This window comes from Mesoplodon densirostris, chromosome 2, assembly GCF_025265405.1.
Source record: "Mesoplodon densirostris isolate mMesDen1 chromosome 2, mMesDen1 primary haplotype, whole genome shotgun sequence".
NCBI lineage: Eukaryota > Metazoa > Chordata > Mammalia > Artiodactyla > Ziphiidae > Mesoplodon > Mesoplodon densirostris.
Genome location: NC_082662.1, coordinates 69,991,405 through 70,010,356, shown reverse-complemented (window position 1 = coordinate 70,010,356; position 18,952 = coordinate 69,991,405). Strand labels below are relative to the sequence as shown.

The 18,952-nt window shown below is 39.0% G+C and overlaps 1 protein-coding gene and 1 non-coding gene across 3 annotated transcripts in view; one reads left to right on the top strand and one right to left on the bottom strand.

The window, feature by feature from the left end:
- The window catches only part of GIPC2 (GIPC PDZ domain containing family member 2), an 86,356-nt gene that overhangs the window by 51,262 nt on the left and 16,142 nt on the right, over nucleotides 1-18,952 (bottom strand). For both annotated transcript variants that reach the window (XM_060084707.1, XM_060084715.1), the window contains exon 2: nucleotides 6,495-6,680. In XM_060084707.1, the coding sequence (XP_059940690.1) occupies nucleotides 6,495-6,680 (186 nt within the window). The remainder of the gene's footprint in view (nucleotides 1-6,494; nucleotides 6,681-18,952) is intronic.
- On the top strand, nucleotides 1,638-1,744 carry LOC132484724 (U6 spliceosomal RNA). Its single transcript, XR_009531282.1, has one exon. It is a non-coding gene; the product is annotated as a U6 spliceosomal RNA (small nuclear RNA).

Here is an 18,952-nt window from a genome sequence, read left to right as displayed (position 1 = left end):
TCAAACAGATCTAACTAACCCAAACATCTGGTTAAGAAAGAAAGAAAGTCTCATGAAGAATTCAAGATCTTCTGACTCAAGACCAGAGTTTGGGGTTGTAGTTATCCAAGACGATCTATCACCTTGATAATCATTTTACGATACGTAAGTGTATCAAATCAATACATGGTACACCTTAAATTTACACCATGTTATATGTCAACTATACCTCAATAAAGCTGGAAAAAGGTGACCTATCACCTTTGAACTTTTTTTTTTTTACAAACCCCACCCTCCTACTTTATTTTTTCTTACCTCTACTAAAGCAGTTCTTCATCTATATCATGGCCTCCAGATCTCAAATATTACCTCTTTTCTCAGATCACCACTTCTATTCTTGCTTTACATGCCTCTTCTCAGAGATCCTAGCTTCCGTCCCTGAACTGCCCCTGCACCCGCCCCCCGAGTCCCTTGACCTTGTACAATTATTAGTTCTGGATAAATAATCAAAATATTAGAAATATACTAGTACCATATTTCTCAAAGGATCATGCTAAAATGTGATTTAGTTCTAGTAAAGTAAAAGTATCCCAAATCATACAGATTTCTATAAGAAGATATTCTGAAAATGACAGTTCTGTTGTTACTTATAAGTTACTTCAATTCTAAATCAACTTAGGTTTTCATTTCTTCATTGCATAGTATAAGCCCTTATTTTTATTTTGAATCTAAAAGTATTCTCTTCTGTTAAACTAGGGAACAGCAAACAACAGTTCATAGGTCAAATCTGGCCTACCACTTGTTTTTATACGCCCCATGAGTTATGAATGGTTTTACCTTTTTTAATGGTTGGGAAAAAATAAAAGAATATCTGTGACATGTGAAAATTATACAAAATTCAAATTACAGTGTCCATAAATAAGATTTTACTAAAAGACATCTATGCTCATAGTTTAAGTATTGTACATAACTTCTGTGCTACAACGTTGAGTTGAGTAGTTGCAACAAAGACTGTATGACCCTAAAATTTAATGAAGCCTAAAATATTCACTACCTGGCCCTTTATAGAAAATGTATGCCAACTCTGGTCTTGAACTATTTTAGGAATTTGTAGTTTGTTGTAAGTATACTCTGATTCTTCTGATTAAGTTATTTATATACATTTTCCTGGGAAATGTTAAGACTTGGGTACAGAATTTATAAATGCTTAAGTCTGCTGTCTTTCCACCTGAAGAGGCTTATCGGTGAGAACCATGCGGTACTAGTAAATACATTTCTCTGCCATCGATCTCATCTCCTAATTATGTGATGATTTGTTGTTCTTGCTATTATTAAGGTATTAGCTATCAATTATAAGTACTATCAAACATTTCAGAGGTGTCATCAGTTTATACCCAAATAATCCTATAAAGTAGGGGCTAATATTCCATTTGAGAGAAGGCACAGAAATGACTTGTCCAAGGTCACACAGCAAGTAAATAAATGGTTGAAGCAAGACCAAAAGCAGGCCTGATTCTAAAGCCCATGGTCCTATACACCACACTGCACTGCCTTCCTAATCACGGACTCCTTCCTCCTCACCCTTGTCTGAATCCCCACTACACTGTCCTCTTACATCAACCTTCACTGACTTGCAGCCACTGCTAAAAGCATATCAAGTACTCATTTCAGCAGCACATACACTAAAATTGTAAGCATACAGAGAAGATTAGCATAGTCCCCAAACAAGGATGACATGCGAACTCTTGGAACATTACACTTTTTCTGCTTATCTTGGCAAAAAACACTGGAAGAGTGAGCCAGAAATTAACAAAATTGATTACTTTAAGGAGTGGGGAAAACGAGTAATGGGGATCACAGAAGGAGCGACATCTCTGAATACATCTTTTATTATAGTTTTAACTTTTGAAACCATTTTACATACTCAGAAAATAAAATCAACATGAGAGGGAAAACTCAAACTCAATTTGAAGAGAAGCAAATGGATTCAACAGTATTTCAAATGAATAAAAATCACGGGGTGGGAGAAGGAGGGGCAAGTGAGAACCTATTCCAAGTTAACTCCTGAAGAGAATACTTTGTGTACATACATTTAAAGACAAAAAATGCATAGGGGGCTTCCCTGGTGGCGCAGTGGTTGAGAGTCTGCCTGCCGATGCAGGGGACACGGGTTCGTGCCCTGGTCCGGGAAGATCCCACATGCCGTGGAGCAGCTGGGCCTGTGAGCCATGGCTGCTGAGCCTGCATGTCCGGAGTCTGTGCTCCGCAACGGGAGAGGCCACAACAGTGAGAGGCCCGTGTACCGCAAAAAAAAAAAAAAAAAAAAAAAAGCATAGAAATCTTGAACTCTTAATAGATTTTTCAGAGTATGAATACAGCAATTCTGAAACTATTTTATGTATATTGTAGAACTAAGGAAATATTTCAATAATTTTGAGAGCAAATATTTTAGTGGGGAAGCCAAGGTAGAACCTTGTGGGGCAGGATTAGAATTGGAGGCATAATTATGAAATAATAATTCCTAAAATACACATTTTCTAACCCTTTCTGTGGTAACTGAAAGGACTTAGAAACACTGACACTCAGGTAGCAATGAATGCATGCAACCAGCTTCAGATCTTGATTTTGAAATACCCGTCCTCGGTAAAAAAGAGAGCTCCCTGAAGAATGGTTGATTCCAAGCCTGGGAAAAAGAAGATAAAAGATGATCATAGAACATCTTGTTGTACCAGAAAGGAAGGAATTGCTCAATAAAATAATGGGAGGCAGGTCAAAAGGATACAGGAGCCAGCTGAAAAGGACTCCTGCAGGACAAATCTCAGGAAACTGGAGCATCAAAATAAATGATGGTAATGGACCCACTGAATAAGAAATTGACAACTAATAAGGACCTACTGTATAGCACAGGGAACTCTACTCAGTACTCTGTAATGACCTACATGGGAAAAGAATCTAAAAAAGAGTAGATTTATGTATATGAATAACTGATTCACTTTGCTGTACAGCAGAAACTAACACAACATTGTATAATCAACTATACTCCAATAAAGATTAATTTAAAAATCACGTGTCCATTGCTAATAGATAATAAATAAGTGGAGTGCTTTATTATAATAGAATGTTTTTTAAAAATATATAGGAAATGATGGAATTAGAAAGACCGCCATTTTGCAACCATTAAAGACCGAGTCAGGCAAGACTCATCAATAGATGCTAAATTTGTGGGGTGCAACTAAGAGAACAAGATATATACATAATCTCAAAGTATCTCCCCACAATTTATTAATTACAGAGGAAAATATAACTGCAGTGAATAAGACTGGCAGTCACTACCTTACACAAGGGAAAAAATTAACATCATGAATAGTGAGACAAACCAATAAAATGCACCTTCTGAGGTACACTGAGGACACAACATCACTTATCTAATTTTCATGCCAAAAATGCATAATAACCGGTTTCATAACATAAAGAGACATCAGAAAAGTCCAAATTGAGGGATATTCTATAAAAGGCTGAGGAACTATTCTAGAGTAAAGATGACTAAAAAGACATGATAACTAAATGAAATACATGATCCTGTATTGGACTTATTCCAGGAAAAAAATGCATTACTAGGACAACTGATAAAATTGCAATATGGACATTAGATTAGTTTGACACTATTGTATTGCTCTTAGGTTTTCTGAATTTCATAACTGTACTGTAGGTATATTAAAGAGAATATCTTTGTTCTTAGAAACTACATTCTGAAGTATTACTGGATAAAGGGACATAATATATGCACTCCACTTTTTCCAATGGCTCAGGAAAAATTACATACATGTATATGTGTGTGTACATATACACACACATACATGTGTGTGTTTAAGAGAATAAAGCAAATGTGGCAAATGGTAAAACTTTTTTGAGTAAAGGGTATCATGTGAGTTCTTTGTTATTACACTCTTTCAATAAGTCTGAAATCATGCTCTCCACAGTTTTTAAAAAATCATATCAACCTTGTACACAGTATGATATTCATTTCTCTTCTAAGTTGAACTGTAAGTTGGAGGTTTGGCTTAGGCTCCACTTTCTCTTTGACACCATGTTCTCTGTCCCCACAGGGCTAGTGACTAGTAATCTGAGGCAGGCACATGTCTGAAGGGGCATAAAAAAATAGAAACACAAGCTCTGGACATCAGAGGCTAAGATCTAAAAAATCCATGCATGTTTGCAAAACTTCCAAGCCCTTCCCTGCTGACATTAGAATGGCATTGCTCCATGTACCTCATGTCCTGAGCTTCCCCCAGATAATTCCACATGACTTTCCCAACTCACAGATTTTCCATTTGGTCACCCACTCAAACTTCAGCAGAGTCATATCTTTTGCAGAGCTAAAAATAGCCGTTCTATCAAGTGGGAAGTTAAATAAAGTACTATTTACAGTTAAGAAGATAACTTCCCTAAGGCTATTTTTTTCAATGATGACAATGCATCAGCAAATCAAGGATCTGGACCCAAAAAAGGCATGAAACTTTATCACTAATTCTAAGCTCAGTGGGTAGGATTGCCAGCTCTGGAGTCAGATCGCTTGCATTCAAATCCTGAATTTGTCCAGCTGCATAATTCTGGGCAAGCTGCTTAACCTTCCCAAACCTGTTTCTACATCTATAACAGTTGATAATAGTGCCTACCCAGAGATGAACCTCACAGACATGACGAGCAAAAGCCAGAAACAACAGAGTACATAATACATGATTCCACTTGCATGAAGTTCAAGAACAAGCAAAACTATGGTGATAGAGGTCAAAATAGTGGCTACCTTTGTGGGGGAAGGGTATTGACCGAGAAGGAGCACAAGGGAGCCTTCTGGGTGATGGAAATGAAATTTCCCTTACTCTGGGTGGTGTTTACACAGATCTGTAAACATTCATTAAAGGTGTACATCTGTTACGTCTCAACAAAAGAGTAATTAAAAAGAAAACATGATACCAAATGGAATTGTTTTTAGCATTAAATGAGAAAACGTATGCAAAGTGTCTAGTACCTGACAAGCATTCCATATAAGAGAGTGTTATTATAACTACTTATTACAGGGAATTCCCTGGTGGTCCAATGGTTAGGACTCGGCTCTTTCACTGCCGAGGGCCGGGCATTTCAAGGAACTAAGATCCCACAAGCTGTAATGCATGGCCAAAAAAAAAAAAAACAAAGAAACACAACTACTTATTACAATAATAGAATTGTTATTTAAGAGATGAATCTTTTCACCATTCCTCAGTTCTTAACAGTTTTTCACACCAAACTTCCTTGTTTTGCCTTTGCAGCTCTATATTGCTCTTTGTATTTAGATAAAGTAATTACAGTTGACCCTTGAACAATGCATGGGTTAAGGGTGCTAACCCTCCATGCAATGGAAAGTCCTGGTAAAAAATCCCACCGTGTGAACAGTTCCCCATATTCACAGTTCCGCATCCAGAGATTCAACCAACCCTGGACTGCATTACACTGTAATATTTACTATCGAAAAAAATCTGAGTGGACTCACACAGTTCAAACCTGTGTGGTTAAAGAGTCAACTGTATATGTTCAGATATTTTTGAAGAGCATTTTTTTTGTGTGTGGTACACGGGCCTCTCACTGTTGTGGCCTCTCCCGTTGCGGAGCACAGGCTCCGGACGCGCAGGCTCAGCGACCATGGCTCACGGGCCCAGCCACTCCGCAGCATGAGGGATCTTCCCGGACTGGGGCACGAACCCGTGTTCCCTGCATCGGCAGGCGGACTCTCAACCACTGCGCCACCAGGGAAGCCCATTGACGGCCATTTTTTTAAAGTAAATAAGGTGGCCAAAAATATGTGCACTTGGAAATAACACAAAATCAATGGAAATCAGCATGGAAGTCACCACATGCTGACAAGCAACAGACCTACAAGAGCCCATGAGGATAAGTAGGCACCAGGGCCAGGCTTTCCTTTTCAGTAAATGCTAAATCCTAGCAGAAGTTTAATCTGAAGGGAAAAAAATCAAAAAAAAAAAAATTCAAGGAAAGAGTAAACAAAAGAATGGTGTTGAGACTTCCCTGGTGGCGCAGTGGTTAGGAATCCGCCTGCCAATGCAGGTGACGCGGCTCGAGCCCTGGTCCAGGAAGATCCCACATGCCGCAGAGCAACTAAGCCCGCACACGGCAACTCCTGAAGCCCCTGCTCGCCACAACAGAGAAGCCACCGCAATGAGAGGTCCGTGCAATGCAGCAAAGAGTAGCCCCCACTCGCCACAACTAGAGAAAGCCCACGCACAGCAACGAAGACCCAACCTAGCAAAAATAAATAAAATAAAATTAATTAATTAAAAAAAAAAGAATAGTGTCTTTGAAACATTTTTTAAAGGAAACATTACCAATCCATCCATCGCTGTCAAGTCAGCTCTCACTCCAAAGATCATTTCAAACTTTCTTTGACCTGGTAGATTTTCATATAATATAGATTATATGTTACCCTCAGTTAAGTCACACAGTTATTTTTTAAGACTTACCTTTATAAAAGCATAGCCAGCACCATTATCTGTAATGGTGAGACCAAGTGAATCCTCAGATTTATACACATTCACTTCTTTTTTGATCCCTTTCACATGGGCAAATATGAAATCTTCAAGACCTATCTGTGCTCCTAAGAGTTTTCCCATGTCAACTTTAGGTGTATTTAAAGTGCAATATAAGATCTGCAAAGAGAAAGAAATATTTTAGGTCAGTTTCCACCAGGAAAACATTCTGATCATTAGTTTATTTAACACTTGAGTGAAATAGTCCTCAATTTATGATGTAAGCAGTTATATCATTAACATTAGGTGATATGAACTGTTTCCTATAGGCCAAGCTCTGTGTTAAGCAATTTATATCCATTATATTTAATACTCACAATAGCTTTATAAATACATTATCATCTCCATATTACCAATAAGAAAATCGAGACTTAATGAGAGTAAGCAATTTGTCTAAGGTCACAAAGACAGTACTTGTCAGAGCCAGGATTCAAGCTCAGGTCTCACCAACTTCATAGTGGTTTACACTCCTATGTTACTTGCCATTTACAATGCTGACATCGAAGGTTGTGTTCCCAAAGGTGGGGTCATGATATGTATACCACAATGAAAACATAGGCAAGACTATTTTGGAAAATTTGCTTTTTTAAATGAGGAAATTTTTATTTATTTTGCATTTTTGTGCTTAAGAAAGTAATTAATGAATGAGGTAGTAAAACAAAATGTCTAAAACGGACCCTGACTAGTCCAATCCCTTGGCTTTTTTTAAAATAAATCTATTTATTTATTTATTCATTTTTGGCTGCATTGGGTCTTCGCTGCTGCACACGGTCTTTCTCTAGTTGCAGCGAGCGGGGGCTACTCTTTGTTGTGGTGCGCGGGCTTCTCACTGCAGTGGCTTCTCGTTGCGGAGCAGGGGCTCTAGGCGCACGGGCTTCAGTAGTTGTGGCACGTGGGCTCAGTAACTGTGGCTCGCGGGTTCTAGAGCACAGGCTCAGTAGCTGTGGCGCACGGGCTTAGTTGCTCCCCGGCATGTGGGATCTTCCCGGACCAGGGCTCGAACCCATGTTCCCTGCGTTGGCAGGCAGATTCTTAACCTCTGCACCACCAGGGAAGTCCCAATCCCTTGGCTTTAAGAAAGGGGGAACTGAGGTCTGGAGAGGCTAAGGCAACTTGATCAAATTCACGTAATGGTAGAAACAGAAAGACGGAAATGGTGAGAAGTTGTGCGGAGGTTTTAAAGGGACTTCTTACGTTTACCCAGTCTTTATTTGACCTCATTTTCCTTGAAAAATACAATTCATTTTACTAAAATCTGCAATGCTACTCTTAAGTTTGCCAACCATAATTTGGGTAATTTGTGAGGCTCAGATAAAAAATGGAAGAGGAGAAGGAGGGTTAAGAACATGCCACTGATTTCAAGATTAAGTCCGGGACTTCCTGGGTGGCACAGTGGATAGGAATCCGTCTGCCAATGCAGGGGACATGGGTCTAATTCCTGGTCCAGGAAGACCCCACATACCAAGCGAAGCAATTAAGTCCATGTGCCACAACTACTGAGCCCGAGTGCCACAACTACTGAAGCCCATGTGCCTAGAGCCCGCGCTCCTCAACAAGAGAAGCCACCGCAAGGAGAAGCCTGCGCACTGCAACGAAGAGTAGACCCCGCTCACCGCAACTAGAGAAAGCCCGCATGCAGAAACGAAGAACCAATGCAGCCAAAAATAAATAAAATTAAGTCTTAAATTTTTTTAAAAAAGATTAAGTTCAATAAATAAATATTTATTGAGTACCTTCTACATACCAAACAAAACTTTCTTTTTTTTGGTGGTAGAGGTCCTCGGCAGTGAAAGCACAGAGTCCTAACCACTGGACCGCCAGGGAAATCCCTAATACAGGTTTTTCATACCAAAATGGCTAAATGAAAAATTTTACCTTTTGTTATCAAGTAACGTTTGCCAGAGATATAGTCAGCCTTTCCTCCATCTCTGAGACTTGCTTCAGCCCTCACTTCCAACCCTCTCCCAACCTCCCTGAGTTTCACACCATTCCTGATTCCCCTGGAACCTTGAGCTTTAATGCATCCATAAGCCTCTGGAAGCCCAGAAACTGTGCAATTACTATTTGTTAAATGGCTTTTTAAGCCCTATCAAAATATGTCTGGGGCTTCCCTGGTGGCGCAGTGGTTGAGAGTCCACCTGCCGATGCAGGGGACACGGGTTCGTGCCCCGGTCCGGGAAGATCCCACGTGCCGCAGAGCGGCTGGGCCCGTGAGCCATGGCCGCTGAGCCTGTGCATCCGGAGCCTGTGCTCCGCAACGGGAGAGGCCACAACAGTGAGAGGCCCACGTACCACAAAAAAAAAAAAAAAAAAAAAAAAGAAGTCTGAATTGGAACAGCTCTCCCTGCTCTACAGTTAGACGTCCAGCATGGTTGGCAAAGCCCCTATCAAACCCCAGAGGTATACGAAAGGTACTAGTGATAAAGACAAGGAAGATGCCAAAGGGTACAGAAGAATTAACGCCTACAGGGAAGAACTACTGCCGCTGCCCTTTCCTCTTTTCACCCAGGTCTGTAGTGAGCTGTTCTAGCTGGTGGGCCTTTAACACAAAGGGTTGTTAACCTTTGTATCCCGGAGAAGACATAATATATTCGGCTTTATAGTTACTCTTTGCAAATACTCACTGGTGTTAAATTTTTATTATTCACGGGGGGCGGCAAGTCATTTAAGCCAATAATGGCTCCTATTTCTTATTCCAGTTGTGAAGTCAGTGGTATAATTAGTCCACTAACAAAAATCATTAATCATGGTTAGTCAGGGGGAGGTAGTATGCATAGAAAACAGCTTTTCTGGCTTCCTTTCTCAAAAAGATGGAAAGTGAGTAGAACAGTTTTCTCCTTGTCATTTTTTCCCATGAAAATCTGTTAATGATGCTCATAGTGGATCCCAACCACCACTAATAAGCAACTTACCAAGTAGACCGATTATCTTATTTGCAAAGCAGAAATGGAGACACAGACGTAGGGATCAAACGTTTGGATACCAACGGAGAAGGTGAGGGGATGAATTGGGAGACTGGGATTGACATATATACACGATTGATACTATGTATAAAATAGATAACTAATGAGAACCTACTGTATGGCACAGGGAACTCTACTCAATGCTCTGTGGTGACCTAAATGGGAAGGAAATCCAAAAAAGAGGGGATATATATGTATACGTATAGCCAATTCACGTTGCTGTACAGTAGAAACTAACACAATATTGTAAAGCAATTATACTCCAATAAAAATTAATTTATAAAAAAGCAACTTACCAAGTAGACAGGAAATAAAACATTAAAACATAATGATGAGAAAACAGGGTAGGGGGAAAAGCCCCAAACAGGAAACCCCACACAAACTGAACTTCTAGCTACTACTAAGCTACTTCCTTTATTTCAACCTTTTTACATGCTTCATTACAGAGCAAATATAAGATTTCCTGTAGATATAACCCTTTCCCACTGTGCTTCCTCCTCTGGAATAACGTTCCACTCCGGGCAGCCAGAAGTTGGCAGCCAAGGCATCGGGATTTCTTTCCTGGAAGGAGTAGAGCCATGGAATAGAGCTCCACAGAAAGCTGTGTTGAAAACCGGCAGAAATGTAACAGTCCCTGGGAGGTGGAGTAAGAGCCCTCTGTAGCAGCAGGTAACTAAAGTTCCGCGACTTCAGATCAGCTCCTCAAGGGAGGATAAAAACTTATCACTTGGGGCTTCCCTGGTGGCGCAGTGGTTGGGAGTCTGCCTGCTAATGCAGGGGACACGGGTTCGAGCCCTGGTCTGGGAAGATCCCACATGCTGCGGAGCGACTGGGCCCATGAGCCACAACTACTGAGCCTGCGCGTCTGGAGCCTGTGCTCCACAACAAGAGAGGCCACGACAGTGAGAGGCCCGTGCACCGCAATGAAGACTGGCCCCCATTTGCCACAACTAGAGAAAGCCCTTGCACAGAAACGAAGACCCAACACAGCCAAAAATAAATAAATTAATTAATTAATTTAAAAAGAAGGCTCAACATTTAAAAAAAAAAAAAAAAAAACTATCACTCACACGATCTCAATGCCCAGCCGTTAGCAAATACATCTGTATGTCATAAAATCTAGAGATTCAAATACTCCTCGTAGATACTGCATTTTGAACTGAAAAATAAGAAATGCTTTCTAAATGCTGCAAAGTTCGTGTTCATTCATCTACTCACAATCATCTATTGGACACGTGCTTTTTGTCAGGTTCTGTGCTGCACTCTGGATGTACAAAGATGACTAGGACCAGTCCTCATACACAAGGAACTCCCAGGCTGGTAGATGCTCCACTGAGGTACAGTGGGGCAACATAACGCAATTGTAATATAACAGTCCTGGATACTTAAACCAAAAAGGAACCACAAATACATATCATGAAGCTTCCGACCTCCATTCATACATTTTCTTCAATCCAAAATCTAAAAGGCCTGCCCGCCCACCCCCAACTCTACCCCCATGCTCTTGTCTTTTGAGACTCTGCAGGAATGTGGCTGCCCGGGTGGAATCACTCTTTCCACTTCACTCACAACGTTTAAATCTAGCACCTCATTCGAGTGTCTGAGTCACCTTGCCTTCAACTCCAATTGGTGTAACATGTATTTGTCATCCTCACTCAGAGAGGCGAGATCTCAGTCATCTTTCTCCTACAATGTCTAACACAGTGCACTGCTTGGTTTATATCTGAATGTCACTGCACATTCACTTACCTCGTTTAATAAAACCTACCTGTGTACTAGGTTTTATTAACCTCATTTTGTGGATGAGAAAATTATGACTTCATCCAATTATCACAGCTAATAAATGTTTAATGTTAAAAGAAAGAAAAAACAATACAAGAAAAGAAACACTGAAGTGGTTATATAATCAATGTTCCTCTAACAAATACTTGGTTACAGAGATATACTAGAGAAAAGATATATGAGATAAAAGTAGTACGACATAGTACTTAACGTCATTTTTTATACTCTCTGGTGCACAAACTAAATCAAAAGAAAGTAAACTCAGGGTAAGGTAGCATATAAGGAAAATTATCCATCCATTAGATATACCTTTCTGATGTTTTTTCATTGTAAAATGAAATCCTTAACATCTTCTGGGGTATCTATATTTGATGCTTTACCACCATCATTGTCAATGTTCATAAGATTGATGGAGTTCTTATGACTATTCCACTTTCTAGAGCAGTACTACTCAATATAAATGTAACACAAGCTACATAATTTTAAATTTTCTAAAAATCACATTAACAAAAGATATAGGTGAAACTAATCTAATTTCCTCATATAATCCCATATATCCAAAATATCATTTCAACATATAATCAATTATTTTTAAAATGAAATTGAGAGTTTACATTTTTATTAAGTTGTTTTTTTCCCAATCGCCCGATTCAGCACACCACCACCCCCACCACCACCACCACCCCCGCCGCTTTCCCCACTTGGTGTCCATACGTTTGTTCTCTACATCTGTGTCTCAATTTCCGTCCTGCAAACCGGTTCATCTGTACGGTTTTTCTAGGTTCTACATATATACATTAATATACGATATTTGTTTTTCTCTTTCTGACTTACTTCACTCTGTATGACAGTCTCTAGATCCATCCACATCTCTACAAATGACCCAATTTCGTGCCTTTTTATGGCTGAGCAATATTCCATTATATACATGTACCACATCTTCTTTATTCATTCATCTGTCGATGGGCATTTAGGTTGCTTCCATGACCTGGCTATTGTAAATAGTGCTGCAATGAACATTGGGGTGCATGTGTCTTTTTGAATTATGGTTTTCTCAGGGTATATGCCCAGTAGTGGGATTGCTGGGTCATATGGTAATTCTATTTTTAGTTTTTTAAGGAACCTCCATACTGTTCTCCGTAGTGGTTGTATCAGTTTACATTCCCACCAACAGTGCAAGAGTGTTCCCTTTTCTCCACACCCTCTCCAGCATTTGTTGTTGTTTTTAAGATCTGGTGTATATTTACCCTTGCATTTTATCTCAATTTGGACTAGCGACACTTAAAGTGCTCAATATCTATATTTGGCTAGCAGCTACCATATTAGGCAGCTCTGTTCTAGAATCCCATGTCTTTAACAATTTTATACTTTGTATTTTTCCCATCTCCATATAACTATACATGTCATTCCCTCGGCCAAAAATGCCATAGCTTAAACTCAACTTCTAAACCCAGTCATATATGTCAAAATCTTCCGCATCCAATAAAGTCTAGCTAAACTACATTTTCTAATAACACCCTAAGCTAATGTTATTCCTTCACCTTCTATATACCTATTAAATTTCATACATTTGTTGTGGAACTTACCATGTGCTGCTTTGTAAACTTTTAGCAGGTAAGGATTCATCTTAGTGTCATATTTGTCTTATTGCGTGCCTGTCACCATGATTTATAGGAGATGTGGTTTAATGAAAGGAGAAAGCTATTGCCCTTTGGAGCCAAATTTGTTATTGTGCTGGACATCAATATCTACAGTACCCATTCCCCTTCCCCCTCAAGTTTCATTCCTCATTTTAAGCCATATGGTAGCTTGGGTAGGAGTGACCCATCCTCAGTTCCATCAGAAATGAATCGTAGTTAGGTTTAAATCAGTTAATGACTAATTCATAATCCAACCTAGGCCAATAACATACAAGAAAGAATTTGTTGGGGTTTCTGGGGAAGGAATCTTCTTTTCCACAGAAGCTCCTAGAAAGGTGTCTCTATTCTTCTGATGTGAAGTCTAACTACTGCAGCTGTCACTTCAACATTAGAAGACTGACCCTGGGGACAAAGCTGGCACATGGAGAAGGGCAGAGCCTCTAGATCCAGCCTCACCTAAAGACAGTCAGTAATGGACACTGGAAGTTGTCCACCCCTTTCACCTCCTAAGGTAATCTTCCGATATCAGGTAGCTATCCTTCGTGTGTGCTTTGGAGGAAAATGATTCACCTCCTGTGTTACAGGCATAAGGCTTAGACTGGTAGAAGTGGTGATTTTAGGAGTAAGCATGTGGCCCGGTCCTGGCCAACAAGACATGGGAGGAAGATGTCCAGGAAGCCTCAGGGAAGTATTTTTTCATTCCTAAGAAACAAACACAGTAAAAGACAATCCCCTCTTCCCATGGATGTTCCCTTACCTGTATGCGATCTAGAAACTTCCACCACCACCTTACTACCAATGCAGGAAGAGATCAATGCCAAGAACGCAGAGATTTCAAGTGAACCTAGGTCCCTGACGTTGGTGAGTTGCTCTGTTAACCAGCTCTGGAACCCACTATGCCTCTTTTATGTAAAATAGAAAGTTATCTGTCTTAGGCAGTTGAACTAGCTCTGTGTTACTTGAAGCTGAAAACATCCTATCTGATACACAGCCCCATCCCAGAATGTTTAGTTACACAAGCCAATAATTTTACCAACCCATTGTGGGTTGGATTTTCTGTTGCTTTTAACTAACAGATTTCTAACTGATAGAATAATTATCCTTTGTATCTTCATAATTCACAGGGGGGTTTTGTTTTGTTTTTGGCCACACCCCACAGCTTGTGGGACCTCAGTTCCCAGACCAGGGACTAAACCCAGGCCACGGCAGTGAAAGCGCCAAATCCTAACCACTAGACCACCAGGGGACTCCCCATAATTCACAGTTTAAAAGTTCTTTCTACCTACTGTCTCATTTTATCCTTAAAAAAAAAGACAACTCTGAGGTCTATGGTGAACCATGTTTCCTTTAATGCACTGAAATGATATGCATTCTTATCCTAATTTCATATCCTATCAAAAATTTCAAGCATAAAGGAAAGCTCCCTTCAGTATCAGCAAAATGGATATCTAGAGAGGAGCTATGTTATACTTGTAATGGTTGTGAAAAAGAAAGAAAAATAGAAGTAAAGGAAAGAAGGAAACAATGGGTTAAGAGGTAAGAGACCTGGATCTAGTCCCAACTCTGTACTCTCAGTGAGCTCAGTCATTTGACCTCCTTGGTCTTCATATACATCCTGGCATTAGTAAAGCTTGGTCTACATCACACAGCTGTTACTAAAACTCAATAAGAGACTATACATAAAAGTGTTTTTTAAACTAAAAAGCTCTAAAGGTTATTATTAGTATTATTCCTGGAATACAGGTGCTTCTTGAATAATATTTACACCTATGCTTGACAGCTTAAATTGCATTACTTTTCCTGAAAATTAGATTTTGCTCCTTTTTAATGTCATAACCAAGATGGATTTCATGTTCCCCCATAAATTACATTATCCTTCAACTTTTTTTTTTGAGTATAACTCATGACCATATTCTTACCATGCATTTATATTTCAATAGCTATTTTTCAGTTCTCATCACACGGTTATGATTATTCACCCCAGAAACTCAATATGGCTAGGATGATAAGAGTCTGAACTACTGTATAGAGCCATTAATATAAATTAATATTACTTTTTCTCTGATGGCACCATTATATATTCCACGAGTGTGCTAGGTGAATAGGGTTAAATAAATCATTTGTCATTAGTGTTTCAAAAGATATTCTAGCCCACAAACAGGTTGCAAATCTCTCCAAAAATACATCAAATTCATTTTTAAAACTCCAGGAAGTCCACTTCCAACCTTTTGTTTAATGCTTTCCTTAAACAGGAACTGAGTTGACCCAAGATTCCACATGTTCCAAAGATCTCTGGAAGAAATTATGGGCTTGTGTGGCTCGCATTACAGTATTTGGAATGTGATTTTAAATATAAGCAACTAAGGACTTCCCTGGTGGTGCAGTGGTTAAGAATCCACCTACCAATGCAGGTGACACGAATTCGAGACCTGGTCCAGGAAGATCCCACATGCTTCGGAGCAACTAAGCCCATGCGCCACAACTACTGAGCCTGCACTCTAGAACCCATGAGCCACAACCACTGAGCTCGCGTGCCACAACTACTGAAGCCCGCGTGCTGAGAGCCCGTGCTCCGCAACAAGAGAAACCACCACAACGAGAAGCCTGCGCACCACATCAAAGAGTAGCCCCAGCTCACCGCAACTAGAGAAAGCCCACACGCAGCAACAAAGACCCAACGCAGCCAAAAATTAATTAATTTTAAAAAATAAATATAAGCAACTAGAACAGTTATCTCCTGTGGTTATCTAAAATAACAGTGTTACTAAATATTTTAATACAACTACTTTCCTATATCTCAATCTACCAAGAACCTTGCTAACTCTTTATATTTTTCTAAAATAAGCATTATAGAAATATTAATGTCATATAGAAAATAAAGACAAGAAACTGGATAATAATAAACATAGTAATTAACTAAACCATACTTTCATCAGGAGTTAATACCACCATCTTTATACACAAGAATACCACGTGGATTATGTTTTCTTTGTTAATGACCAAGGCCCTATCTGGGTTATTCTTATTATCTAAGCCTCACAGACTGTTTCTCAAAAAGGGAAAAAAGATTTTACTTCCTTATAGTTAATTGTCCTTAAAATAGCAGGAATTAAGAACAACCTGAAACTAAGAATAATTACTGAGGAGAAAAGATCACCCACTTACCCTGAGTGCTTGAACAGAAGGAATTAATTCTAGGCAAGCCAGAGTGACAGAATTATGTTACTCAAAACTCTTCCCAAAAGCTGAGAGTCTTATCCTACATGATTCCCCCAAATATATGGTAGATGTGTTGTATAAAGGAAGTTCTAGAACTCAAACAATTCTTCAATGACATTCATGAAATGAGACACCTGTTCATCCCTCTCAGCTCTACACAGTTTGGAGACTGGGTCCCACTTCTATTAGAGCACTGTAAAAGTGAAGGAACTGGGGAGATAAAGGTCTGGAAGAACAAAAATAAATAAAAATTAAGGTCTCATGAACGTTAATTGATCACTTATGTGTACAAGGTATTTTCACATACTACCTCATTTAATCCTACAACAATTCTATGTGACATTTATTACTATACCCATATACTATACAGATTAGAACATAAAGATTTAAAGAGATAAAATAGTTTGTGATTAAGTAGTTTTTGGTGCTAATATAACTCCAACCCTGGTTGTCCAGTTCCAAGCTCTTTCCCCTACAGTTGCCTCTCTGACGTAATATCTACATAGAGACATCCAAGTTACTGATCACTTCCTAAAGCATTAGCTCAGCTAATCCATGTGCATCAGGTCATGAGGACAAGCATCACTACATGCTGTGTAGAAGAGAAAACCAGCTCAAACCCCCTTACATGATTTGTCTAAGGTCACATAGCTAGTGAATGACAGACAAAACTGGAATTCAGACTTTTGGGCTTTCTCTAACCCCATGATACCATAGCTGTGATGTAAATATAAATTTGGCTTTAAACTTAAAACTCCTAGAAGGCAGAGACTACAAAGTTTTTGCTCTATATGGAGCCAAATACACTGTTTATTTATTAAACCACCCACTTCTTAAATGGAGTGAAGACAGCTTACAAAAAGGAGCTATTTGTAATTGGACTTGAAAAGTCAAATGTAAGACTTCTCTGGTGGTGCAGTGGGTGCAGTGGTTAAGAATTCGCCTGCCAACGCAGGGGACACAGGTTTGATCCCTGGTCCGGGAAGATCCCACATGCCGCAGAGCAACTAAGCCCGTGTGCCACAAGTACTGAGCCTGAGCTCTAGAGCCCGCAAGCCACAACTACTGAGCCCATGCACCACAACTACTGAAGCCCACACGCCTAGAGAAGCCACCGCAATGAGAAGCCTGCACAACAAAGAGTAGCTCCCGCTCGCCGCAACTAGAGAAAGCCTGCACACAGCAACAAAGACCCAACGCAGCCAAAAATTAAATAAATAAATAAATTTAAAATTAAAAAAATTTTTAAGTCAAATGTATTAGGTGATTAGTAAATATCAAAATATTATTACATTGTTTAATTTGATTTACTGTAAATAAGTAATTTTAAATGATTTCTTCCACTTAATTTTAAAACTGACCATAACCCAAAGAAATGAATGTAACAAAACACAGACATTTAAGATCTCATGCCTATTATTTTCCCAGTATAACACATGTAACAAATTTCTAAGATTTGTTTTTTTAAATATACATTATTTTATAAATCCAGTGCCTTTGCCTTCACCTTGTCAATGGCTACAGTCATCTAGAAAAAAAGTTTCAGTTTGGAAAAGATATAAAATTGGCAACAAGACAGATATTTAGAAACCTGATACTGTATGCTCTATTTAGACCTTCATGAGGATATTGTACAAAGCCCTGCCTTGGAACTATGTAGAACTTTCTATAAATGATTCACTTCTAAATTAGCTGTCCTGGGTCAGCAGTGGCAAGTCTTAAATAAAAGGTGAATCATCCTTTGTACTGTTCCTTCCCTGGTACAATCACATTTTTTCCCAGTGTTTTTAATGGGCAAAATAATGTGACAAAAATAATTTTATCCCCTCCTCCAAAATCAAATCACATTTTTTCATCTACCAAATGACTTCCCAGAGTAACAGAAAGAACGTTTTCCTTTGTTAATGAAATCTAATCAAAGCAACTATGTAACAAAGAAAGGCAATCTCAAAGCAATTCTTAAAACAGGAAAAGGTTAGAAGAATAGAGATAGGTTTTAGTCTTGCTTTTGTGGACATTACACCGACACTAACCCAAGGAGTAAGATAAATCAAATGTGTGTAGCTATATATATCCATCCTCTTCCAAACTATGCTTCAGGTCAGAGGAGATATCTGAGCTTTAGCCTGGTCTAATAATGCTGCAAGGTTACATGCCAATTTGAAAGACATCATAAATCACTGCCATTCCCCTTGTCAGGTGCTGTCCCAAATTTTCCAGGTTTCTAAACTACTTATCTTCTTCTTTTTTTTTTTAAACCACTTATCTTCTTAAAAGCCTCCTCTTATTTGACACTTAAGATGGAAGAGAACCTCAAAAGGGAAGGAGAAACTCGATATAACAGGAGACATTTTACATCCAAGAATGCAGTAGAGTGGTTTGTGAGACATAACATTATAAATTATAATTATTAGTAAAGAGACCTGTGATTAAACTTTCCAGTTTACCAAATATACAAATATAAATTATATTTTTTTTAAAAGTCATTAGATCCCCAAAGGGTCCTTAAACAAAAATTTAAAATTTGTTTGGCAGAATGCTCATGTAGCAAGCATCCTGTTCATATTAACCAGGAAGCAGACTTATTCTAACCCTTACAATGAAATGTCTACAAGGTATGTGATATTTAAAATCTACCCAAATGGCACAACATTGTAAATGAATTATATTTCAATAACTAACTAAATAAAAGCTACCCAAATAAATCATGAAAAATTGGAAAGCAAGCATGGGGAGCCACGCAAGGGTCAAGATGGGAGTGATGCAGGAAGGTGGTCTCTTCCTTCCT